Source organism: Siphateles boraxobius, unplaced genomic scaffold (genome assembly GCF_051911475.1).
Source record: "Siphateles boraxobius isolate OS27281-9 unplaced genomic scaffold, OSU_SipBor_1 41, whole genome shotgun sequence".
In the NCBI taxonomy this organism is placed as follows: domain Eukaryota; kingdom Metazoa; phylum Chordata; class Actinopteri; order Cypriniformes; family Leuciscidae; genus Siphateles; species Siphateles boraxobius.
Window position 1 is genome coordinate 1,380,157 of NW_027509042.1, and position 27,344 is coordinate 1,407,500.

At 36.2% G+C, this 27,344-nt stretch overlaps 1 protein-coding gene across 1 annotated transcript in view; it reads left to right on the top strand.

The window, feature by feature from the left end:
- Positions 1–27,344, top strand: part of cdh22 (cadherin 22) — a 222,704-nt gene that overhangs the window by 157,329 nt on the left and 38,031 nt on the right. Inside the window, exons 8-9 of the mRNA XM_077197694.1 lie at positions 6,863–6,999; positions 14,801–14,922. Of these exons, the coding sequence (XP_077053809.1) occupies positions 6,863–6,999; positions 14,801–14,922 (259 nt within the window). The remainder of the gene's footprint in view (positions 1–6,862; positions 7,000–14,800; positions 14,923–27,344) is intronic.

A 27,344-nucleotide genomic window follows, 5' to 3' on the forward strand; every position in this document is an offset into this window, starting at 1 on the left:
TGGCCGGAGGCTTTTCCCATCACGCTATGGACACCTTGGCACACACAGTTATCAACCTGCCATCCTTCTTTACAAACACACATGCACAGTCCAGGAAAGCTTCTTTACCTCGAGGCCTTGGAAAGCATGTCAAATGTCTGCTCAATCGCAAAAACTTTCTGTCTGCTGTTGTGTAGTCTTGCGTTTCCAGACCTATGTCTCGAGGCAGAAAGTCTGGTCCACACTGCAACTTTTTCTGGCCGAGAAGCACACACTTACACCGTGTCCTAACTGCACGCGACGCAACGCCGCGACGCGATAAAAGCTATATTTTCCATGTTAATTAGAGTTTTTGTCCTAACCAGCCGCGACGGCGACGGCGACACGCGACGATTCTACTTTAGAAACGGTTTCTATTTTTCTGCGACGTCGCGCTGGAACAACAACCACAAAGTGTGGCAATGAAAATCTCAAGTAATGTTTATGTGGTTTATTTAATGTTAAAAGCGTGTAATGTGAATTTAAATATCCTTTAGTGCTCCAGCTTTGTAGCTGTAAAAGCAACAATGGATAATTCATCTCAGATCTTGAAATTAAACAAATGGAAACAAGAACGTTCAAACTGTGAACAAACAAGTGTATTATTTGACAAAGATTGTTATAGTCAGTAGCCTATGTATTTGAATAAGGTTTGAATGGTGTAATATTTGTGAATTTGATTATGTAGCCTACTTATCCATTTTCTTGTGATTGCCGTCAAGGTTACTCTCAGGTGCTGTGCACTCGCTGAGAGACTCCGCCCACACACTGTTCTGATTGGCTCTGGGTTTTGATTGATTTTTACGCATCTCGCAGTCGCAATTATGCAATTATGCAAATTTTCCGTACTTTCATATTGTACATTATTATATTGTTACATTGACTTCTAACATTGATTTAGCAATTGATTTAAATCATCATAATTTTTTTTTTACTTTAAATATAACATTTTTCAATACCGTGCAAAATATTCATAGATTTTCGGTGATTTATCTGATAAGATGTAACATAGACTTTATAATTATTTTGTTTATTGATTTTTTTAATAAGTATTATTTACTATTATTTACATACTATTATAGTATTTATTAAGGTTACACTTTATTTCGATAGTCACTTTAGACATTCTACTAACTATAAGTAACTTTTCAACTACATGTCAACTAACTGTCATTAGAGTATTAGTAGGCTGTAGTAGACTGTCAGTAAACTGTTAGGTTAGGGTTAGATGTTAGGGTTTCGGGTTAGGAGAACAAGTTGACTTGTAGTTGCTAAGTTACTTATAGTCAGTAGAATGTCTGTTGGGGGACCAACAAAATATAGTGTTAGCAGATATTAAGCAGACAATCTACTAATACTCTAATGACAGTTAGTTGACATGTAGCTGCAAAGTTACTTATAGTTAGTTGAATGTCTAAAGTGGACCATTGAAATAAAGTGTTACCTAAATTAATATTATTGATTACCTTTATTTTTTATACCTTTTAGTTTGTTGGCTTTTCCCCTTTTAAAAAAAATATTACAATTAGCTTTTTCCAAAGCAAACTTTTCTAATTTCTACATATATATATATATATATATATATATATATATATATATATATATATATATATATATATATATTATATTAGCTTTATTTCAATTAACCAAATTTAATCAAAATTTATTAGCTTTATTTCAATTAACCAAATTTAATCAAAATGTATTTATATAAATGTACAGGTCATATAATTTTATAATCTACAGGTCAATAATTTTCATGGTGGATCCACTGAAATAGATGTCGGATCCAATTCCAGTGGTGTTCGGTCCGTCGTGTTCTAGCACGAATTAAAACCTGCTTTTCAATATTTGATGACTAACATCTAACCTGTTAATCTGTGGCAATGATCATTTGCGTCCTGATAGATTAATAAAGAACCCTGTATGTCGTTATTTGAGGAACTTACATAAAACCAGTCAATCAAATTAGCGTTTGTTTCTATTTTTGTAAATGCATCAGATGTTCAGTGAACACACTGTGGGTGGTCAGTAAGCATGCCATCTGAATTACCATTACCAAAGATGCCCGCCCTGTATTTTTGTCATGCAATTCGACATCCTGATAGAGCTCTTTATTCTCCAGAGCCATCAGCGCACAGAAATATGATTTACTCATTGCTGCTGCTCAAAGGTGACGCACAAGGGAAGTAAAATACTTTGGCTGGCCGTATAGTCTCTCTGGCACACATACACATAGCCTTTGCAAATTACCTCCATTAAAAATGCATGAGGCTGCGCTCAAAGTGCTCCAGGTGTTATAAAGCACAGCGCAGTGGCAAGCAACTCGGCTGGTTGGCTGGCACACATCTGCATATGGCATGGAGCCCATGCCCATCGGTACCACTTTAATCATCTCCATTGGACTCGGCTAGCAAACAGGGGCTTTGCCCAGAGCCGCATCACTCTCTCTTGTGCCCGAACCACACGATAGCAGCGGGACACGGGGTGGGCCGAGCCCTCAGAGAGCATTGTACCTGCTGGAAAAACACACTCCAGCTATTTGGACAGGAAATATTTGTTTGTTTTCTTTGTGGCTGTGGCTTGTTATGAGCTCCAAGAGGGACATTGGTACTTCACTGAAAAAAACTAAAAAATAACATTTTTGTTTTGTTTTCCAGTAGAAATATCTTAACATTCCTAAATCAAGATACAAGGGAGTTTTTGTCTAAAACAAGTAAAAATAGCTATTTTCCCTTTGAATTATGTTGATTTTTCTTACCCCACTGGCATTTTTCTTTTTCTTTTCCTACTTAAGTAAATGTTCTTGATCTTGATTTAAGAATTTCGGATTAAGAAGAATGGAAACAAGACAAAAATATTAAGTATTCTTTCAGTGTTATTGCGGTGTGGTACATTTATTATGTAATATTATGTCATATTTATGAATTTATCAGAGACTCTAGCCACATGCTCTTCTGATTGGCTGTGATTTTGGATTAATTTTGGTTGTGAGTGCAGTGCGCTTGTAGAGAGACTCCGCCCACACGCTCTTCTGATTGGCTGTCATTTTGGATTGTTTTGGTTGTGAGTGCAGTGCGCTTGTAGAGAGACTCCACCCACACGCTCTTCTGATTGGCTGTCATTTTGGATTGTTTTGAGGTGCGTTCCATTCGACAGGGTCCCTACACAAGTGTTCACTGCTCCCTACTCCCTGAGCACGGTACATCAGTTGAAGTGGACTTCGCTGACAATAACCGCTCATTTGGAATGCCCTGCAAACGTCATCAAAGAAAAGTTAACGACGGGGTTTCGCAGATTATGATATTAACATAAATAGATATAGGCTTACATTAATATTTTAATTTAATATCACATTTAAAATATATACACTATACAATAATAAATAAATAAAAAACATTAAGTAGCCTAACTATAAATATAATGAAAAACAGTTTATACACTTGACTACTGCTATTATTTGACTATTAACAGAATTGAATCTCTGTTGTAATTGTCATGCAATATGAAAACGAACTTTATTTGGTCAACCTTCTGTGTATGTGTTTTTAATCAATGGTCACATAATTACATAGCGGTCAAATAGACAAATGTATCTAAGCACTTTTTTACGGCTAAGTTACCTAAAATAAAATCACTTTAAGTTACTTCACAAACTAGCTAAGCTGGCTACATTCAGTGAGGTAAATTGTTATGATAATCGTTTATAAAGTCACTAGGACATACAAAAAATAGCATATCAAATGTAATATTCACCACAATAACCGTTAAAAATACTGTAATTTGTATAATAATGACAAAATGTATGAATACTTACACACATACATAAACTCCTCCATCGTTATTTATGACCGCTCTGACTGGTGATGACGTGGCGCGCAATGACAGTTGGGTGATATCACTCTCCACTTCCTGTGAAGTGATGTATCGATGTCCCCTTATTCCCTACGCCGTTTGCAGTGCCCTTCGAACTGAACATGTTCATTCCCTTCGGATTGGAATCTCACTTAAGATGGCGAAATACCCTGTGAAGTCCACTTCGCAGTCCACTAACGGTCGAATGGAACACAACTTTGGTTGTGAGTGCAGTGTGCATGCATTGAGACTCCGCCCACACGCTCTTCTGATTGGCTGTCATTTTGGATTGATTTGGTTGTGAGTGCAGAGCGCTTGCATTGAGACTCCGCCCACACGCTCTTCTGATTGGCTGTCATTTTGGATTGTTTTGGTTGTGAGTGCAGAGCGCTTGCATTGAGACTCCGCCCACACGCTCTTCTGATTGTCTGTGATTTTGGATTGATTTGGTTGTGAGTGCAGTGCGCTTCCAACATGCTTTTCTGATTGGCTGTGATAAGGGATTGATTTTATGGTGTCTCGTAGTCGTGTCACATTTGGTGTGGATATTTGTCGCTGGAATCTTATCTCATCGTGATGGTTCGGTGTTAAGCCTAAGGTTGCTTAAATTTGATACATTGTCTTAATATCGCAAGTCATTTTGCTTCTCAAATGTATATCGATTTAAGGATGTTACTGGAATACAAGACAAAATACTGAGGAAGAAAATCAGTTTTTGCAGTGTAGAGCAGGTTTTGATTTTTCGTAACGTTTAAAATGTTTGGGTGACATTGATTTTGAGGACGGAGGTGTTCTAGTTTTCCTAAGCAATCGGACTTATTATTTCCATGCTGGAATACCATTTTCATATTTACCATTACCATATTTGTATATTACAGTAAGTTTTTGTTGTTCTTTATCTGCACATGAAGAATGTATTAAATGCAGTCGTACATTAATAAATGCAGAAGAACAACTCAAGGGCTTTTTTAAATCAACCAGCACTGGACTTGTGCTTCCATGACAATTAAAAGTCAATAAGAATAACGTAGTTGAAAAATCTTTTCCACGGACTAAATTCAGACTCTTCTCCGCCTCAGCTTTAATAGGTTATTTTCTACCATCTCCCTTTGGGCACTTTAACTTTTTCCAAAGAGCCGCCGTAACCTATTGGCACAGAGTAATAAGCGTAAGGTAAAATAAGAAGTGAATTCATTTGTATAAATTTGTATTCCATATAAAGTCTAAAGCTGCAGAAGCTGACATTAAACCCCCAGGGGTCTTATAAAATGAAGTGAGTACAGCGAGTCAGTGGGAAAAATTACGAAAACCTCATTGAGTTTCGTCACCTCATCATTCTGTCAGAGGTGTTTGTATTCCGCATGGGATGAAAATATGGAATGGTTTATCAAAGCACTGTATGAAATATTAATCATTTGTTTGGAGGGGCAATTGAAGTACTGACTCTAGTTTGTCCTCACAATTCATGACTAGAAATTACAATTAATGTTTTAATTATGATGAATACAAACTCAAAATAATTTGTATCTTGAATTAGGTTTGTTCACTCATCTATCTATCTATCTATCTATCTATCTATCTATCTATCTATCTATCTATCTATCTATCTATCTATCTATCTATCTATCTATCTATCTATCTATCTATCTATCTATCTATCTATCTATTTATCTATCTAAAAAATATATTAAGAAAATGTTTGGGTTTTTCTATCTAATAGATATTTTATAGTATCTATCTATCTATCTATCTATCTATCTATCTATCTATCTATCTTTCTATCTATCTATCTATCTATCTATCTATCTATCTATCTATCTATCTATCTATCTATCTATCTATCTATCTATCTATCTATCTATCTATCTATCTATCTATCTATCTATCTATCTATCTATCTATCTATCTATCTATCTATCTATCTATCTGTCTATCTGTCTATCTATCTGTCTGTCTGGGTTATTATTGACTACAGCTAAACCCATTTTTTTTTACTTGAAATAATATATACATATGAAAATGTATAAAACATATTTCAGTTAGTTTCCAAGGAATTTTTTTGTTTGTTTTGTTTATTTACATTGAAGTACTATCATAACTAAAAATAAATAAACTACAACTTATATACATATTTGTAAAAAATCTAATGTGATTTTCTTTTTCCTGAACTGTATCTATGTAATTAAAAATTGCAATCATATGAATTCATTTGAATTTCAGTTCATTTTAATTTACCTCCATACATTTAATTTCAAATGGCAATTATGCATCCTGTGTTCCATATCAGTTCAAATTCACTTCAAATTCAGAAACTGACTTGAAATATAAAATACATTATTAATTCAATTCCAAATCCAACTCAAGTTCATTCTCTGTGTTGTCACAGGGGTTTCTGAAGTGAACATTAGCACCAACTGTCTTTTTTTTATTATTATTCTCTTTCAGGTCGACAACTTTTATGACAGAGCAAAAGTTTATCTTGCAAGTTACAGTTAAACTGTTGACATTTTTATAGCAGCTGCCTGAATAATAACACATTTGTTTAAATGGCATTTGATCATTTGGAGAGAAGTGTGTGTGGGTGACATGGTTTTAGAACCGTTTTGTAACATCTTTTAATTGTAGTATGTAATTATGTATGATGTAAAAGTGGATGGTGACAGTTGCTGTCAGGGACATAAAAGCACCATCAAAGTATCCAAATAGACCTTTGCACTATTAAGCGTTCACAAACCATGACATTAGTGTGCAATTTCCTCTCTTCCCTGTTATTCTTTATCTATGGTATTGAATTTGTTGCATGTTTAGCTGTATGCCAAAAAAGTTCTCCGTTGCATTAGAGTGGAAGTCCAGATTTTCAGCTTAAAGTTTGCTCTGTTCATTTTCATGTTCTTTTAGTGCTTGACAGCACTTTTATGGAAAAAATATTGAAAAGAAAAAGGTTATGAGTGAATGTGTCTTTAAACCCGTATTTGTCCTTTATGCCCAGGTTCTCTATAGACCGAAGCACAGACCTGGAGCAGATCTTTAACATCGATCCTGTAACAGGTGCAATCACCCTGGGAAAGATCCTGGACCGGGAGACTGCCGGCTGGCACAACATCACGGTTTCAGCGGTGGAAGCAGGTACACTTCACTTCATCAATCGCTCACTGCTTTCAGTCGTCTACGAAGTGAACTAAATTCTGTGTATCTAATTCAGAGGAATAATTCCATTTAAAGTCAAAACAGAGGGATGGCTTTCAGTTTACGTAATATGCCGTTTACTGTTATAGTTCCTCAGAACTTTAGGTAGCGTTCTTCCAGTAACATTAATCGAATGTTTGTTCAGTGTTTTCTAGTCTGGAAATAATGTTCTGAAAACGTTAGCACAAATACATTTATACAGAATGCTTTTGTCCTGAAACATTTTAGCTAGACATTCATCTAACATTTTAAATTTTACTATTTGCTACAGAATGTTCAAGATAAACATTCAAAAAGTAACATTCCAATAATATTTGAAGAATGATCAAAGGGAATGTTTATATTAAAGGGATATTTCACCCAAAAATGAAAATTCTGTCATTTACGTTTTTCCATTCCTGTATGAATTTCTTTATTCTGCTGAACACAAAATAAGTTATGAAGAATGTGAGTAACCAAACAGTTGATGGACCCCATTGACTTTCATAAACTAGAAATTCATACACTGTATGATTAAATGATGACAGAATTTTCATTTTGGGTGAAAAATCCCTTAAAAGTTTGCATAACCAAGAAAAGAAAAAACAAGTTTTCAAAACATTTTTGAAAAACTGGACTTTTTGAACGTTCAGAAATAACATTTTCATAACATAATGGAAACATTAGCAAATTACTCTTGGATGCTGCAACAGTGTCTTATAAAGACTATGCTGAGATAACGAAGCTAGATTGGTGGATGGAGCTAAGCTGTTATTGTTTTCATAAAGAATATACAATCACTGGGGTTTTATATTCTTTATGAACACAATAACTGTTTTTGCATTAAAGATTGACGTAGAAATCAACTTTAAAAACTGTGCAATGGTTTATTGTCTGATGGTCTAAATGTCATTGCATTAGATAGCATGCAATGAGATAATGTAATATCATGCAAGTGTCATTTATTGTAAATAAATAACAATGCACAAATACACTTTTGAGCACAAATACAGACACTTGATATAATGCAACAGCATCCACGCATTTGTAAGTTTCCAAATACGTTTTGGGGCCACTATATCTTGTTGAAAACATCCGTCATCTTTTTTTCATTTAGATCTATTAGTTGAGCTGAGGTGATGTGACCCTTTGCCTCTTTTCTCTTTTAACAATCATATCTAATTGTTGGAGTTTTGAACAGTTTGTTTTTTATCAAGACATATGGTTGCCATGTCAGTTGTGTCACATCTTTGGCTTTAGTCAAGATCTGTCATAGTAAAGTTGATAGAAAGTGCTTCAATCCCAATCTCAGACACAAATACCTGGGTTTTGCTGCTGAATAAAGTCATTTTCTGCAGAAAAAAGAAAAAAGTACCATTATCGAAGTCAACGGCTTAATCAAAATTCCCAGCGAATTTCAGCCTGTGCTTGTTCACTGCAAAATACATGGAATCAGAGTCAGTGGGCAATGAGGCTTTGAGTGGCCAGTTTGGAAATGCTTTTTATAATTCCCCGTACATTCCTATTTTAAAATTTCACACTCCACTCGAGAACGTAATGAGTGTTCATTGAAGAGTTACGTTTGCAGATCGATGTGTGGAGAAGGTTTCATGCGTCATTGCTGGTGATATTAGTAAATATGATATTTCAGACAAAATCTGGGAAGACCTCTCAGCTCTTTCATGCGCAGGAATGGCTGTTCAATATGCCTCAGTTGGCTGGGAATAAATACAATTTCAATCTTTTCAAGGCCGTCGGTTTAGTCCTACTAAAGCAGGCGCAGCAAAAGCGGCTGCACGCCAACCGAACACGTGCACTTCACTTGCGCTGTAAAAAGTTGACTTGAGGGAATGAAATTTTCTTTTCTGTCCAGAGGGAGTTATCAGGTCCTTTTCTTTCTGAAGTCTTGGCACGACGCTTCCAGGCTGGAGTTTTACTGTCAGAAAGTCTGGCAGAGCGCTGGCTCGTTCCAGAATCCTATCAGCTGAAGAAGACTGACACATAATTTCTGTGCGTTTGATAGGGTGTAAGATATCAAACTGCAGACAGGGTTTCTCTCTCTCGCTTACTCTCTTCGTCTTTTTCAGGTGATAAATAGAGGAAAAACCATTATGTCTTGCCCTTAGGGTAAAGAGATACTATGAACACAGTTGTGTCTTTATCTGGACAGGAAGGACATTTGGTGTGGAGAGTGAAAAATAACTGCACTGCACTCTCCCTGGATTTGTAACAATTTCAATGTTCCTGCTCTAAAATTGGCCCTTTTTGACCATTAGAAATAGCGAGAGGTTTATTTGTAACTAAAATGACACTTCTGTAATCACAGCCTTCATTTTTAATGAGAATGCCACAGTACAGCGTCCACGACAGCACACATCGGTAGCTTCAGTGATTCACTGCTTCTCACCTGGCTTTGCTTCAGATTTTGCATTGGATGTCAGTGGCAGCACAGTCTAGTTTATTGTACAAAAGTAATTGATGATTTTTGATTTTCAAATGTCTCATGAATTTAAAACGTTCATGCTCTCGGTAATGAACTACTAAAAAACATAAAGTTGGATTTGGTGAGAAGCATTTGACATCGAGGATAAAAAGTTTATTTTTCGCACACCCTCGGCAACTTGTGTTAAGCATGAAACTTTAATCATTTAACCATTTGGGATTAAAAGAAGGCCAAAAAAAGGGATAGAACTTTATCTTTTTAATTAAAAAATATATTAAGAAAATGTTTGGTTTTTATCTATCTAGATATTTTATAGTATCCATCTATCTATCTATCTATCTATCTATCTATCTATCTATCTATCTATCTATCTATCTATCTATCTATCTATCTATCTGTCTGTCTGTCTGTCTGTCTGTCTGTCTGTCTGTCTGTCTGTCTGTCTGTCTGTCTGTCTGTCTGTCTGTCTGTCTGTCTGTCTGTCTGTCTGTCTGTCTGTCTGTCTATCTATCTATCTATCTATCTATCTATCTATCTATCTATCTATCTATATGTCTGTCTTGGTTATTATTGACTACAGCTAAAAGCTTTTTTTTTTTATCTATCTTACAGTGAGTAAACTGGCTGTACTGGCGAGGATTGTTTTATTCTTGAGGAGTCAGATGAAGTTCAACAACATGATTCACGCATTTCATCTACAGCGATGACTCGTGCTCAGCGATGTTTATAGTGTCTGACATCCACTGTCTGAGTGCCCATGACGCACTGAAAATAAAGCAGTCTTTTTACTATTAAAGTTAAATTTAGCCTACTTTATACTATTTTAAATTACTCAAGCTTATTCGGACTAAAAAAAAATTCAGTTATTGCTTTCATGCCAAACTGTTGCTCTTGGATGTGCTTCTCATGTCTTCTGGCGTGGGTTGAGGACAGAGATATTGTTTTGTCAATTTGCTCAACATTTGAAGCTCATTAGGCACGGTTAGTGCAACCGGGAGAGCTGATAAAACAAGACGAGTTTAATCTCATATTTAGGCCATAAGTCTTCAGTCTATGTCAGTTATACTTATTCAGTGCCAACTGCACACAGGGAAGGTTGAGCCTGCTGCGAGTCGACTCCCACTGGAGCTCATATGAGTCAGAAATGCACCAAAGGCAATGTGAACTTTTTTCTTGATTTTCTTCTGTTTTTTTTTTTTTTTTTTTTTTTTTTTTAAAGAGACAAACATTTAACTGGATATGAACCATGCAAAATATTGTGTGAATATTGTTCACACAGGGCTATTTTAAACATGTAATTAAAGAATAAATAAATATGCATTTTCTCTCATTTCAACTTATGAAAGACCAGGAGGATGCATAGTTTTCATTCAGTTTAGTATTTTATATATTATATTTAGACCTATGTGCAATAACTCTCCACACTGTTAAGCTAAAGAGGATCTATTATCCCCCAAGTCTTGATTTTGGTTTTTGGGCTCGACTTGGGCTTTCTGTTCAAAAAACACATTATTTCCCCCATATTCTCCATTGTTGCAGCTCCTCTCCTCCCAGTCTGTCAGTAACGCTCTGTTTAGTTCCTGTCTCTATAAAGCCGCTCCTTCTTGAAAGCACACTGTGCTCTGATTGGTCGGCGGGAGCAGTGTACTGTGATTGGTCAAGCGCTTTGAGTGTGTTTGGTGAATGCCCCGCCCCTTTATTATACGTATAAATTACTTAAATGAGAAATATTGTGACGTGTTCGTTTCCGGAACAAAACTCAAGACTACAATGGAGGCGTTTAAGAGAGTTCAGAAACAGAAACACTGATATAGAGAATAACTATGAGCTTTTTTCATGCTCAAACAGCAACATTACACACTGAAGAAAGATGAACATTGAAAAAAGCATAACAGGTCCTCATTAGACAAACCAGTGGATTGACATAGAAATAAGTCAGCAAATAAATGTTTTTGTATTGTGCATCTTTATCTGATATTAAAAATCTATCATCATGTTGTCATTTATGATTTGCTGTTACTGACGATCAGTGTATATTGCTGTGTTATATATATATATATATTGCTATCTACATGTTTGAGACAAATATTGTTGAGATAGAAATGAATGATCCCCCTCCTGTCCTGTTGGATTTACTGTACTGCCATACCCCACTTCATCTCCATGTAACTCGCGGGCCGAGCTCCGTCCACATGCTTTCAAACAGGATTGAAGTGGCGCTTTTCTAATATAGTACCTGACCGGCAATATGTCATGAAGATATGTGGCCGTCTAACATCTGCTGGGCAGGTAGCAGAAGACCTGCATGTAATCTGCTCAAATCCCTTCTCTTCATATCTCAGACACACATCGGTAGATACATTTAGATTTATAAGCACAGAGAAAGTATTGCCTGCTTTAGGGGAGTGAAACTTGAAATCTGTTCCTCACTTTTTCCTTTGTCTTCTTGGTGTATTTGGGTGACTCTCCTGAAAACATGTCCAAATCTTCCAAAGAATCAAAAGCCAAAATGTTTTACAATGAAATTATTGAAAATTAATTCATTTTTAATTGACTTTTTATTTAAATCAATAAAAGTATTAGGCAATAAAGTAAATACCACCAGAATGAATACTTTGCAGTTTACATATAGTTGAAGTATTTATTTGGTCATGCGTTCGTTCGTTCGTTTGTTCGTTCGTTCTTCATTCACTCGCATGCATTCACATTTTCTGTTAGTTGTTTGTTTTTCATGCATTATTTTTACTTGACTTTTTTTTTTTTATTTAAATCAGCAAAATATCAGGCAGTATAGTAAATGCTACACCATGAAGAATACTTTACAATTTACATGATTTCAAATTATTATTATTTTTTTGTTTGTTTGTTTGTTCAATTGTTTGTTTTTCATGCATTAGATATCATATATAATATATAATATCATTATTATAAAATAAAGTCTATTTTATTTCTGTAGATTTTGGGGTGAATTTGCTGACTTCCAGAAATGTATTTGCTTTACAAATGTGTCTGTGTTTTATAATGCATAAGCAAGGCTTGAAAAACAAGGCAATGAAACAGCATATTTAAATTAGCATAGACCTCATTTACATATGCTAAATAACATAACATGCGTTGACTACTGTACATCCCTGCAAATAAACACAAGCATTACAGCTGTGTTAATTAAAAAAGGTAATTATGTCTCATTACAATGAAAACACTGGCCCTCTCCATGGCCTGCTGTGGTGCTGAGAAGCATCTCTTATGAAAATGAAAACATTTCTAATGAAATAATGAAGCACAGAATTTAGCTAAGGATCAGTCGCGCCCAACACAGAGAGCTTTTTTAATTACAAGATAATTTTACTTATATGAACTAATTATGTACAATAATATTTCAATTTTATTGTATCTTAATAAGGCCATGATCAAAATGATATTGCAGCCCAATACTGAATTCATTTATCTGTGTTTATATCATTATGCCAGCCCCAAACGGTGTGCTCTTATCATTAAAACGTTCTGCGTATAATGTTGTTCGTCTCCTAGAAATTGACTTCCTAATTGAACATTTTCTCAAAAATGTTGCAGAAGAATTAGATTCCTGATGAATTCAGTGGCAGAGTATCATTCCAGTAAAGGTGCCTTCAGACACAAACTGTGATGGCAGTATTTGGCGGTGTTACAGACTTAATAAAGTGCACCCTGTGCGTTGTGCAGGTCAGTGACTCGCAGAGGATGATTTCAGTTTGACTGTCCTTAAAAATGCATGCAAAATGCTGTTTCAGTGGAACTGAGTGCTATACTTGTTATTTGCAGGGACACAATAACAGAATTTGGGTGTTATTTGAGAGCAGTGGGTTTGCTTTGTTCTGGATCTCACAGATGTGGCCATTGTAAACTCTGCCATTGTCATGACAACCGTGTCTCATATGTGTGATACATTGTTGCCTGTAATTATGATTCCATTGTAACTGATGCCACACTTTAAAAAAAGGTTCTGTCAGGCGCTTCATATATAGAAACTTTTAGGGGATCATTTTATGGTATCAGTTTACGGAATCAATATTAATTGATTCACTTTGTTTTAATTCGTTTTTCATTTGAATTAAATTGTATGAATTAAGCAGTGAATGAATCACTAGAAAAATAACTCATTAACCATGAAAGTATTATGTAATCATGTAAGACATTTCTCCTTACATAGAACCTGTTCGGCAGGTTCTTTCATATTGAGTCAAGAACCCTCTCTTTATCCTTTTTAGATATTTCACTGGGAGAAAAGAAGAAGAAGGGGGAAAAAAAGCTAAGAAATGAACAAAAATAAAAGTTTTCACAGTTTTTGGTTTTCACAGCGATGCCATAGAAGAACCATTCTGGGTTCCACTAATAACCTTTCAGTGAACAGTTCTTAGAAGAACAATTTATTGTTCTTAATGCGAAGAACATTTTAAAAATCTAAACGACCTTTTTAACTATAAAGAACCTTTTGTGCAATGGAAAGTTTCCAGGGATGTTCAAGGTTCTTCGTTGAAACATAGATGCAGATTTTTTGTCTCTAGCATTTTATTCATTTGTTATATTTGAAAAGTGAAACAAATCTGCCAAAATATACTTGTATAACTGGTCTAAAACCAGTTTATAATACTTAAGTAGAATAAAAATTAAAAATATAATTAAAAATATATATATATTTTTTTTTAAATCTCTCTCTCTCTCTCTCTCTCTCTCTATATATATATATATATATATTATATGTGCATTTGGCACATGGTTTTATCTAAAGTGACTTATAGGCCCTGTGTCCACCAAAGCGTTTTTTTTTTCATGTGTCTGGTGTATTTTTCCAATTGTTTTCAATGGGAGCACCACGTTTTTAAAATGCCAGGAGCGTAACGAGGCACTGTGCGTCTGTTTTACGCTGTTTAACAACTTTGGGTAAAACGCAACACTCATCACTGTCACTTTTTACCCAGCCGTCCAATCACAGTGGTGGAGGGGCGGGACAAACAATACACCGACCAACCGCCTCATTCTGCTTGTTCAACATTAACAGACGACAACAACAGGCATAATAATGGAACAAAATAATTTAAAACAAGAGCCAGAGCAAATACTTTACATTATATCGACATTTTTATATAGAAACAACACAGAAACAAACTCTGATGAGATACTAGTAACACTTCCGTGTGTTTCCTAGACCTAGAACCTGCCGTCACGTCATTAGTTGACCTACACTAATGTAATTTACATACATGTTTCTTTTAAAAACTTTTCGAACTACATATGACTTGTCGTCCATCATGATGATTGTTTCTTCTCTGTCTCCCTCAGATAACCAGTCCATGTCATCTCAGTCGGCAGTGAGCATCCGAATCCTGGACGTGAACGACAACCCTCCCGAACTCGCCACTCCTTACGAGGCTTCAATCTGCGAGGACGCCAAGCCTGGCCAGGTGAGATAACACAACGTCTCTATGTTTTGCACACTGAGAAGTCTCATTAATCTAATCAGAAATCACGCTCGCCAGACCCGCGTCGCTTTGATCGCATCAGCGTTTGAAAGGCAGCGGAAACGAGATCTGTTGTTCCGCACAAAAATCATCAGTGTTACACATACGCTGTCGATTTCCTGGGGATGATATCTCCGGTCAGAAGACACTGACTTAGTTGTTCCCAATGGCTTCTTGTGTTGATAAAGCTGTCAGCTGCGATTGGTACCTGCAAGGGAAAAATTGTCATTTCCATGAAAAGCATATGTAATCTGAAATCAGACGGCTCCTCTCAGACAGCTGGGCTCACCGTTAATATACATATCAGTCGCAGAGCGCTTGGGGAACATCAGGTGTGCGGCGTGATGAAGTGGCGAGAATCTAATTGCATTGTGGGAATGCCGCTCTCAGCATGGCCTCCCTGATTCAGTTTGACGGCAGTTTACAACGCCTAACAAGATTTGTTTTTCCAAAGCTCAATATCTTGTCTGATCTCGCTTGGCTAATGTAGTTTGGCTCAACTCACCAAGCTCTCCTTCCTATTTGGCCGTGTCCTAAAAAGTGAAGCATCTGAGAGATACTGCATGACCTCCACTGACCTCACAAGACCTGCCAACCTGGACAGAAACATTGGAGTCGTGGCAGAACAATCACGGAGTGTCAGATTTAGTACGGAGCCAATCGCTTTCCTGTTTTTGTCAAAATAGTTTCATTATTGCTTTGCTCCTTCTGTGGACCTTTTTCAATTGGAAAGAATGATCCGTCTGACATTTCGTCCCAAAGGCAATTTATAAACTAGTTGCGAAAAAAGTGTGCAGTGTCCAGTCAGCGGTGCAGCAAACGTGTTGCTTTTCTTTACGCATGGAATAAAAGAACACGTTCAGCCAAAAAATGAAATTTCTGTCATCATTTATTTACCTTCATGCTGTTTGTTCATGTTGTCTTTTGTGGAGCACAAAAAGTGTATATCTGAAGAATAAAAAAACTCTTTACTGCATAAATTGGCAGCTAAATTTTAAGACAAATATTACTCCTAGTCTTCATATATAAAGTCTACTAAACTATGTTAGTCTTTTCAAAAGAGTAACATTTATCCCTAGTTTGCTGAAATTGAATTGGTTTCCTCATTGATCAAATGTACAACATTACCGCTGTTATTTTCCTGTTTATTACTGTGAAGCTGCTTTGAATGTGAAGTGCTATATAAATAAAGCTGACATGACTACGTTGAAGAAGCCATAGAATAGGTTTTTTCAGCTTTGTGCTGCCATTGACTATGAAAAGTAGTCATTTGCACGTCTTTATCAGTGAGCTACCACTAAACATTATAATAGCCAAGTAATCCATGTACTTGACATTGAGCAGGTGCTGCATGTGACAGTAGTTTGTGGCACTTCTTTTTATTCAAGTTATGAAGAGATGTTTACATTTGCTTTTATTGGCATTAGTCACAATCTGAGCTATATATATATATACAGTATATCATGGTGGTTGTTGTTTTTTGGGGGATTTTTTTTTTTTTTTTTATCGTGACATAATGTGCTTTGTCGCCCCAATTCTCATCTCTGTGCAGAATTGTTTTTTTAAGTTGTTATTTGTCTTGGAAGCTCTGTTTATTTGTTGATCCAGTGCGGTTGAACATTTTCCACCCCATCTTTTTGAGCATCCGTGAAATGTACAGAACAACAAAAGGTTGTTTGCTTTTGGAGATGTCATGGGAAATTGTGTGCAATCCTTCTTTCTGCGTGGCTTGAGGGCTTCGCTCCACAATAGAGCCGTTGAATGAGGACTGTTATGTGGGATTAAGGACTCTTAGAGATTTTTTGTTGTTGTAAAGAACTTGTTACCTTTGCACTACATTTTTCAGATGTGTGAAAGAAGGGCATTTGTAGTCTTCCGTTTTCATCCTTGGAATAAGAAAGGAATGAATGTTCCTCTTCCTCTAAAAGTTGTTTAACTATGTAAATATATTTTATTTCATTCTCAGGTGTGCAGAAGTTCTTTTTGCTGAATTTTGAAGTACAATAAAAAAAAAAGGTGTGATTATTTTAAGAATTGAAACTCAATTTTAATTATATATATATATATATATATATATATATATATATATATATATATATACAATACAAATCTTGAGCAATGGAAATATGCTGCTTACAAGCATTTTAGTCTATGTGATGCACAGATGAAACATAGTTGTTCCAGCAAGTACATAACTGAGATTAATTAAATTCTCAAGTGAATCACTATATTAACTACCTTTTTTTTCTGAAGAAAGCCCCAGAGATAAAGGTTCATTTATTCATGTAAATATGAATTACAGCTGTGAAAATGAAGACTAAAGAGCCTTTCAAAGACATAAAATTACAACCACACAGTGAATGTGTTTTTTAACTCTTATGTACATATATAATATATGTTGTTATCATTGTATGTGTGTATGTCGGTTTGTTTGTTTGTTTTTATTGTATTTATTTATTAATTGGAATAGCGTACATCACTGAATCGTGCACAAGAAGACCAGTAAATGTGTATTAAATGGATAAAAGTGCTACCATATTTTCGTTCCAAACACTTTTGACTTTATTTATTTTACAATATTGAAAAATATTGAAAAATATTGAAAAATATTGAAAAATATTTTCAATTTTCAAGTCAATGGGGTCCAATGTTGTTTTGGACTCATTATGGGCAAAAACAGTTCCGTTCTAAACATCATTTAAAATATTGTCTTTTGTGTTTTAAAGAGTAAACGATGATTAATTTTAGGGTGAACTATCCCTTTAAGAAAGAAAATCCAGTCGATTTCAGATTTCATGTTGACTTTATATGGAAACTACATCAAATCCCACATCTAGAAAATGTTCTTGGAAAGCACTAGAACTGGCAGGAAACTTGCGAGAGAAGCCGCATTGTCGCCAGCAATGACTTTGTAAGGGTTACAAGGTGATGTAGCGTAGAATGAAGTAAAAGTTTACCTGAAAGAAAAAATGTCCCTTTTTTTGTGATAACTCAAAGCGATATGGGTGGTTCCCACACCTCAACAACCACGATCATGAGTTCTGTGATATAGCGTTACATTGTGGAGCTGCTTTTCATCTGGGTAACTCAGTGGACTGAACAAAGACTGAGCGCTACACAATACCAGGGTATACTGAGTTGAGTAGAAAAAGGTATAACAGCTCGGGAGACATTTCATCTTTCAGCTGGAAAATTTCAAACCGAAGGGTCGTGACACCCGCTGTTTCTGAAGCACATTTAAGGTGAAAAATTGCAAGCGTCTCTGCCCCTCAAATACAGAGGTAAAGTGCAGTCCGGTGATGGCTGAACATAATAGATTTGTCTCATTAAGCGCAGGATTCTTTGTAAGCCCCCTGCTGTAGCTTCAGATGCAGCTTTTGTAATAGCTTTACGATAACTTGTAGCATATTTACGTGATTTGTTTCCCATCACCTTGGGGTTCCCCATTGCGTTGTGTCGACTAAATTGGCTTAGGTGAGTAAGAGACGCCCGCGGAGTAAGAAGCTACGGTTTGTGCGTTCAAACTTTGCACACTCTCTTGCTCTGTGATTAATCACTCGAGTGATTGGGGGGGGATTAGTCCTATGGAGGAACACAATTAGAGTCATTTATCACTCACCTGAGATTGGCGCTTTAAGATGCACGTCCCCCGTCCCCCACATAAACACTGTCGCAGATCCTTCAGCGCCGAGGCGCTTTTACATGCATCATTTTTACCCACGCCTGAGTCACGAGAGGGAACTTGTTTATGTGCTTCACTTGAGTTGCGTTTTGAATAAATCTGTCACCAATGATATCTGGTTTGTTGCGTTCAACAGGCTGATTGAGTCAGTGTTGCTGTGTTGAGCACTTTTCACTGGATTCAGCTTCAGATTGGCTTACAAGTTGGGAACGGTTACTTGTATCTTTGCATATTAAGCTGATTTAACATTAATTAATTTAGCTGATGCTTATATCCAAAGCGACTTACAAATGAGGAATACAGCAATCGGTTCATCTTAAGAACAGAAAAAAATGACACTCTTACTCTTTAAATAAGTATAATAATTAGACTGTACTACCTTACATACTCAAAATTAGTTGAGAAATGCATTTATTTTTTTCTGTTATGTTACGGGGATTGCAGTGTTTAATTGAATAATTGTCTCTCTCTTTCCATTAAATAATTAGAGTGCATTTAAATTGAATTGGCCAAGACACATGAGAAGTTGAATTGGAATTTAAATAAATAAATATAAGTAATTCAAAGAAATTCAACACAAATTATGCATTCTGGGAAATGTAGTGTTCATCTGCTATGTTCCACTAAGGTTAACTTATTGCGAAAAATTAGGTATGCACCGAAATAAAAATTTTGGCCGATACCGATAACCAATAATCCTTTATATTTGACAGCCGATAACTGATATATTGGCCAATAAAGCTAAATCCAAAGTTTTATTTAATTTTGAGAGCCTGATTACAACAACAAAAAACAAAAGTCTCATCATTAAAAGTCATGTCCCAAACACACAATTACAATGATGTTCTGTAGCCGTTTTTCCTTTTTTGAAGTGATTTCAATCTCATTTTAAGCAGTTCAAAACCATCATTCTGAACAGTGCGCATCTAGCGTTGGCTTTTCCCCGCTCTAGCGCTCGCTAGCGTCACCGCTTGCACTTCTGATAGAACAACAGTGAAATCAAATTAGCTTAAGCTGCTAAATGCATGGAGTTTGATCCTATTTGAAGGATGACAACACAGCGTATTTGTTTGTGTGTAAAAGGTGAATACATCAGACAGAGGGAGAGAAAGAGGGCTCGAGACATGAAAAAGGACTTAGCCGATCGCTCATAAGCAGCTTTGGCTCCGGGGGCACGACTCCCCTTCCAGCGATGTCACACCGTTGTTAGACATGGAAGGAGAAAGTGTTTATGAGCTCACACGGATTTAAGTGTCAGGTAGATGTGTCAGGCCCCGGTATCCATGGGACGTGGTTTTCATTTTTTTATAGTTGGCTAGCGCTTAAAAAAAAACACACACATTATATTGCTATCATGGTATTGTCCAAAAATGCATGATATCAGCATTGTACCATATCTAAACTATCAGTAATATTTACAATGAGGACTAACTTGTTACCATTAGTTAATGCATTAGCTAACATAGAATGAGTAATTTATTACTATTGCTGGTTAATAATAGAAATACAGTTATTTATTGTTTGTTTGTTTATGTTAGTTCACAGTTGATTAACTAATGTAAAAGATACAACTTTTGATTTGGAAAAAACATCAGTGAAATCATATTGCAGCAGCAGCTTCTTTTTTAATTGTTGAATGAACTGTGCTAGAGTGAATTCTAAATAAATCCATCACCTTTTTATTTTTTCATTGTACTACCATGGTGCTATCGTATATTTTTAGGTGCAATGGTGCATGTCCAAAATACCATGATAATTCGTTGCTTTTGTTAATTCCATGTTTATTTGATATCCTGGTAGAAAAATTAGGGAACAGATTAGAGCTGATAATAATTACATTAGTTAGCATGAACTAACAATAAAAAATGCTTCTAAAGCATTGAGTAATCACATTTCAAATAAATCATTCAATCTGTTAATATAATGTAATGGACCTCAGCTAACATGAACTGTGTTTTCATTAACCAATCTTAACCAAGATTAATAAATGCTGCAACAAATGCATTGCTCATTGTTAGTTAATAATGTTAGTTAATGCTTAAACTTTTTGTAAACTGTTACCATTGTCTTTCCCCCTTAAACTCGTATTTCTGCCTCAAAAAGTGATGTGTTTACCCACTGTTACCTAAGATGGCTTTACTAAAGACACAAATGAACAAAGAGACATTCGAAGCTTCCTTACAGAGGTCTCTGATTCACGCTGTCCCATTCATGATCTCGATGGTTATCTGACATCATCTACATGCCTGACCCTTGCTCAGATTGACATGTAAAGCAGTCTGAGCGTGTGGCATTCGACTCGTAACCCAGTGGTATTTGGGCACGCGGGCCTGATCGGATGAGAAGAGACAGATATCATACAGTGTGGCGTGTGCAGGGAAAGGCCGGGTGGAAAGGCAAATAATAAGAACGGCCCGGGGACGAGAGGCCTGTCGACTCCACACAAGACATCAAACGACACCGAGGGTCTCACTGTGACAGATCACAAGGGTCTGGTCCTCCCGCGGGACAGTCCCAGCTAGATGAGTAATGTTTGAGGGGCAAAGTACACTGTGGCTCACATGCACACGCATGCATGTGTAGATGGATTGGATCGCGCTCATATGATGACACACACACACACACACACACACACACACTGTACCAGTGTTCAATACACTCCTGCAGACGGGTGATTTCAGCCCACCCTTCATTCAAAATACATACAGCAGTGGCCAAAAGTCATGTCCGGATATTTGTTATTAACGAACCTACAAAATTGATTAGCTATCACAATATGAGGATTTTTTTTTAATATATTTTAAATATGAAGGGAGAACAAAACACCAAACTTGGTTAAAGTATTTATCTGACAAAATTATTAAGCAATTATTCATATTTCATTGGTTCTCTCTCGCTTTTGCTTGCGTTCATAATTTCTTAATAAAATATATAAAAATAAACTAGTTTTATTTTGCCAAGGAAACATTTATATATTTTTTATTTAGTTTAACTGGATGTAGTCAAATAGCTAACATTAAATTTAACTCAATAAATATAATTCAATAAAAATTTATAAGAAAACGGAAAATATAAAAATTTAAACAATTCAAAATATGAATAAAAAAACTGTAATATAATACATTGTTACAAAATAACACAGGACTTATGCTCTGAACTACACTATAAAGATATTTGTTTATGTTATTAAAACAAAGATTACTGGAGTGCATTTTACGATTTTCTACTTTAAAATTTCACTTCAACGATTAACTTTCAGTTTCATTGTGATAGTTTGTGAAATTTAGCAGTTTCCAAGTGAAAATTATTTGTACTGTGTATGGACAACTATGAGAGCCACTTTTAAAAAGTAAGGGATACATTTTCAATGTATTATTTCAAAAGTAAAAATATAAATAAATAAATAGTGTTTTAAATTGACAAATAAATATATATATTTGCAGTGCTGTTCCTCTGAGGAGGCTGAAATGTGAAGTGTGAAATGCAGAGTAACTGAAAGGTCAGCTGTGATAATGAGGGTTATTTATGTGGAAGAGGGCAAATTACACTTTTGCTTCTCCCTTTTGCTTTCTGGACAGATTTCGGATGGTAGTTAATGGTGCTTTTCATTTAAATATGTATTCTGATTTAACAATGAGAGGAGCCTGTATGCAGTGAACCTGGTCTGACGTTCATGTAGTGGTTAAAGTCACAGAAAAATACATCTTTTATTGTTATCTGAGTTATACATGTAGTTAAACGTAACAATAAAATATTAAATTATTAAATAATTGTAAGTGCATTGTTGTTTTATTGCACTTTTAAAATGCATGCATTACTTAAATTGCTAAACAGATCATTGTTTTCCTATTTTGATTTCTGTACAGGGACTCAAATCTTTTTTGAACCAGTTTAATGAAATGAACTGATTCTCCAAAATGATAAATCACTGATTTAATTTTCTGGATATGGACATGTCTTTTTTTCTCTTCTTTTTTTACTGGAAAATATTTTACACCGATTGCACTCAATTTCTAGCCAATTGACTATTTTGAAGTGGAGCATTAGAGAATTCTTTATTGTCTTTATTTCTTTGACTTTTCCTGGCCTAGAAATCACAACTTGATATTTCCAGGTTTGTCACAAACTGTGTATATGTAATCATGTTCTCTGCTAACTGCTTACAATTAGTTAGTCTCCTCGTTGCTGGTGGATGTTCACGCAGATTTAAACTTGTGGAATTAAAACTCTTTATCCGTGAAGGTCCCCGTTCCATTTCGGAGGTCAACATCATCCTCCTCTGTGTGAAGGAGGAAGACTTTCGCAGAAGACCTTTGGTCCAGGAAGTCTCAGGAGAACATGAATACTTTTGGGAGACTCTTGGCTTCTCGCTTTTCGAGCCTCTCGCAGCTTAAGAGGTCATGAGGGGGCTGTTGGATGGAAATCTAATTAGATGATTTTGCTTGAGGGAGCTGTGTTTGCCACTCAATAAACTCCCACACAGTGGTTCTCTTTTACAATCTTTCCCTCCTTTACATTACTTTTCTCCGTCTATCTTACTCAGAAGTCTCTGTTTCTCTCTCTGTTTTTCCATCCCTCCCTCTTTTCCCTCCAGGAACCCCCTCAGGCATTCATTTTGCCCTCAAAATTGGAAATATAATATGACCTTTTGTTGTTTCTGTCCTTGCCATCGCAATTAACGTTTGTTAAGAAAACAGCGTTCAGTGCATTCATTTATTCTTTTTCACATAGTTTTTTTTTTTTCTCATTTACCCTTGTTTACTTTTTACCAACCCAACAACAGCTCATTAAACAAATGAGGGTCACAAAATAGGAGGGATGGGATCGTTACAATTAACAACTCTGGTTCCTTAAAGTCAACATGAAGAATTGACCCCGTTTAATTCTTAATGCATGTTCCTGGTTTTATTGTAAATGATTCATCAGTGCACGTTATTCAAAAGAAAATATTTTGTCTTCATCTTTCAACGTGTAAAACTTGCTCTGCTCTGAAATTAATTTCCTTTTTAGCTTCCCTCTTATTTTTCCTCCGCCAGACCGTCCTATATTTTAGAATCAATTAATGTTTCTTTTTGAAATTATAAGAAAGCAATATGACTCCAGTGACTATTTCAACAAGTAATTTGTTAAGCTCTCTTAAGTATGAAATCGATTTCTGAATAATTGTACAATTGGTCACTTTGCGTTTTGATGGATCAGATTGGTGTCCGTTACATGCACATTCATGCTTAATGTATACTCGGTCATGTAAATGTGGTCATATAATTTCAGCATTATTTAAATAATATTATAGGATTTATTATGATTATAATAATGCATGAAAAATTTGTCCTACACACAAGAGTGTTTTAAGGACAAAAATCTGAACAATGTATTGAGGTGTGGTAACTGTAGTATAAGTGGAATAATTGACTCCAGAGGTTTACCACATTATTCTTTACATATGTATAGTTCAGTCATGAAACTCTAGAGGACGCAGGCGGATCTTCTTTACATGCAATCTGCAAGCAATCACGCCATTACCGGATGACACAAGCTGATTGGCCTCTGCAGCCAATGAGATTGCTTGCTCAACATTTAGTCTAGTCCTGCAGTCTGCTATAACCCTCCACCTCCCCCAGCTCCACTTGCCTAGATCTGCTGCAGTATTTAGTCCGCCAAGACCAAATACATTAACATTGCAATATTCAATAACATGCTAAACATATTATATTTATGCAAGTTAAAATATAAAAGCCTCAAGTAATATTGAATGCATCTTGGGAGTTATTTAAACTGGATCTTTTCATGATCAGATATTTATCCGATTAGTAAAAAATGCATGAATTTTGCCTAAGTGCAAATATTTAAAATCTTAAAAAAGTTTTGTCTGATTCCTAGAAATGGCAGTTCATAAGAGTGATGCATCAGTGAAGTAATAAGGCCCAAGAAGTGTTAACGGATCCTAACACCATGAAAATAATTTGGATCCAGCTTTTTTTATAAAAAAAAAATACCGCTTCCCAATTCCCAACCTTGCAAACTCACGGGCAGCATTTCATCCACAAGCACTAGTGCAAACTGATGCAGTCGATGAGGGATGTTTGGAAGGAGGCGCTCAGCGGGACTTCTGCAAAACTTCTCTTTCAAGCTGGGAAGAGGCCAATAAACAAACATCTTTAAAATATAACATGCCCCATTTCCCCTGCTTCTCAGTCATGTGGCTGGAGTTTGTGTAAGGCCCTTTATGGAGTTTTCTGTACCCCAGACAATGCCAGCAGTCACTGGAGTCCGAGCATGTTGATTAAAGTGTCTTAAATGTGACCTGCCGTCGCTGTAGCGTATGCATTATCATCCGCAGACAGAAGTGGAGCGCTGCAAATAATGAAGCGTATGGGAAGAATAGGCTAGAGTTTAGTTTAAAGCTGCTGTGGATGGAATCAACCATAAACATTATCAGCTGCAAATACTCCCAGAGTTATGAAATATGCTTTGGAGTTTCAACACCTGGAGTTTTACTCTAGTATCCAGAACATTTGTAATTTCAGGGTTCATTGCCTGGTGGTTTAATTATGTTCCAAATTAATGTCTATGCTGGTCACAGCTGGTACATTTTGATCTTGGATCACTATACTTCAATTGTTCATTTGTCCCTGCATGAAAATTAGTTATTTTATAACTGCCAACACTTTACAATAAGGGTGGAAAAGTTGCATCAATGAAAAGCATTAGCTATAATTGACAATAGAAGATTTTTTTTTTAAATATTGTTACTTTGTTAGTTCATTGTGCATCAACTAATGTTCACATATATAACTTTTACTGTTAAACAAATGAGTTAATTTATGTGGACATTGTTTTTAATCATGATTGATGTGTGCTGTAAAAGTGTTTTTCATTCACTATAAGGTTTCTTACTTTGAAGTAAAAAGTGAAAAGGAAACACGAAAAAAAAAGAAAAAAAAATATATATAGAAAGAAAGAAAGAAAGAGAGAAAGGGAATAGCATCTACCCATGACCCAGGTTGAACTCCTAGCAGTCCACACGTCCACTGTTTTGACAGAAAATAAAATTTTAAGGCATTATTTTTTTTACGATTAAATGCATAGCCAAAGTTTGCATGTGTTTAACACCAAATGACAAGAAGTAGGATTTCACACTAGGCTTTTTTAACTCAACTTTACGTTAACTTACTCTCGTAATGATTGGCAAGCCTGCCTGCAGCTCACAGCCTGTGATAACAGCACTGCCGTGAATGAATGTTAACACCAAGGTCTGTTTCTGTGCCAGAATATGTTTCCATGTGAGCGTGACTGACAGTCAGTGGGCTTGAAACCAGCATGAGTAAATATGCAGTCCAGCTCTTATACATTAGACGGATATCAGCACCTCAGGGCAGAAACATACTGTAAATAACATACTTAAACAAGTGTGTGTGTGTGTGTGTGTGTGTGTGTGTGTGTGTGTGTGTGTGTGTGTGTGTGTGTGTGTGTGTGTGTGTGTGTGTGTGTGTGTGTGTGTGTGTGTGCAAGGTACACATTTACATTGTTATCAGTTCTTGCTTTCTCTTGGAATCGATCCCATGACCTTGGCTCTCCTGATTGAGATCCTACAGGAGCGACAGCGAATGGTAGGTTCCTCGTCCCGTTAGATTCAAAGCAGACCCCGTCCTGGAGGACTGAGGCTTAAACACAAGCACTTTGCCACTCTCGGAAACTCCAGCTTTAATCATTTTGAAGGGAAGACATCAGTGTTAGTGTGGGGTCTCCTTTGAGTATACTACTGTGCGTCTCAAGCATTTGTCCTTGCTTTCACTTTCCATGTGTGTGTGTGTGCATGTTTCCTTTTCATTTTCCAATCCGAGGAAGCTTGAGTGTTTCCTCTCTGACTTCATTTGTACTTTAGGGAGCAGGAAAGACTTTGCAAAAGGAATTTTAATTTACTTTTTTTTCCCTCCTCTCTCCTCTGATTGCACTTTTGGATTTTCTATCACCTCCCTAAAAATTGACTTAAATGGCGTGCGAGCCTTTTGATGACCGTGTAATGAGAAATGAGCAACGAGAGAACATGGGAATTTTAGCGGGATTGTCTGAAGTGCCGCCCACTCCCTCTCTTTTTCCCGAGCCTCTGTTCCTCCCGCCCTCCTAAACGCTTCCATCTGTTGTCTCACAAACCGGCTAATGTAGTAACTGGGCCCGATGCCTCTCACAAGTACACCCACTCTCACTGCGACAGCAACTTCTTCGCCTTGCACTTCTGGTTTATCACAGAAACTGTCATTCGAAAGCCTACTAGGCCGAGAGCTCAGTGTAGATTTAGCATGGCAAAAGAGGGCATTTTGTTGTCACATTTTCACAGGAAAAGATGTCCGCACTGTTGCTTCTAATGTGCTTCGTGATTGCAAAATGCTCCGGGTTCACTGTATGTTCACTTTTGCATCATTTGTAATATTTAATCATTACAGGTCACTGTACAAAGCTGTTGTGCAAAATGTTATGCTACACCCAAATTTGGGTCAAAAATGGACAAACCCAACTGTTGGGTTAGGTTTTTAGATTCAATTTTTAACCCAACGGTTGGGTTTGTCCATATTTGACCCAAATTTGGGTTGAAACAACCCAGCATTTTTTTTAGAGTATAGTATTAATTGAGATCTGCCATTATTCTGTGCTGGTTTTATGCATCCACATATGTTTGTGCACA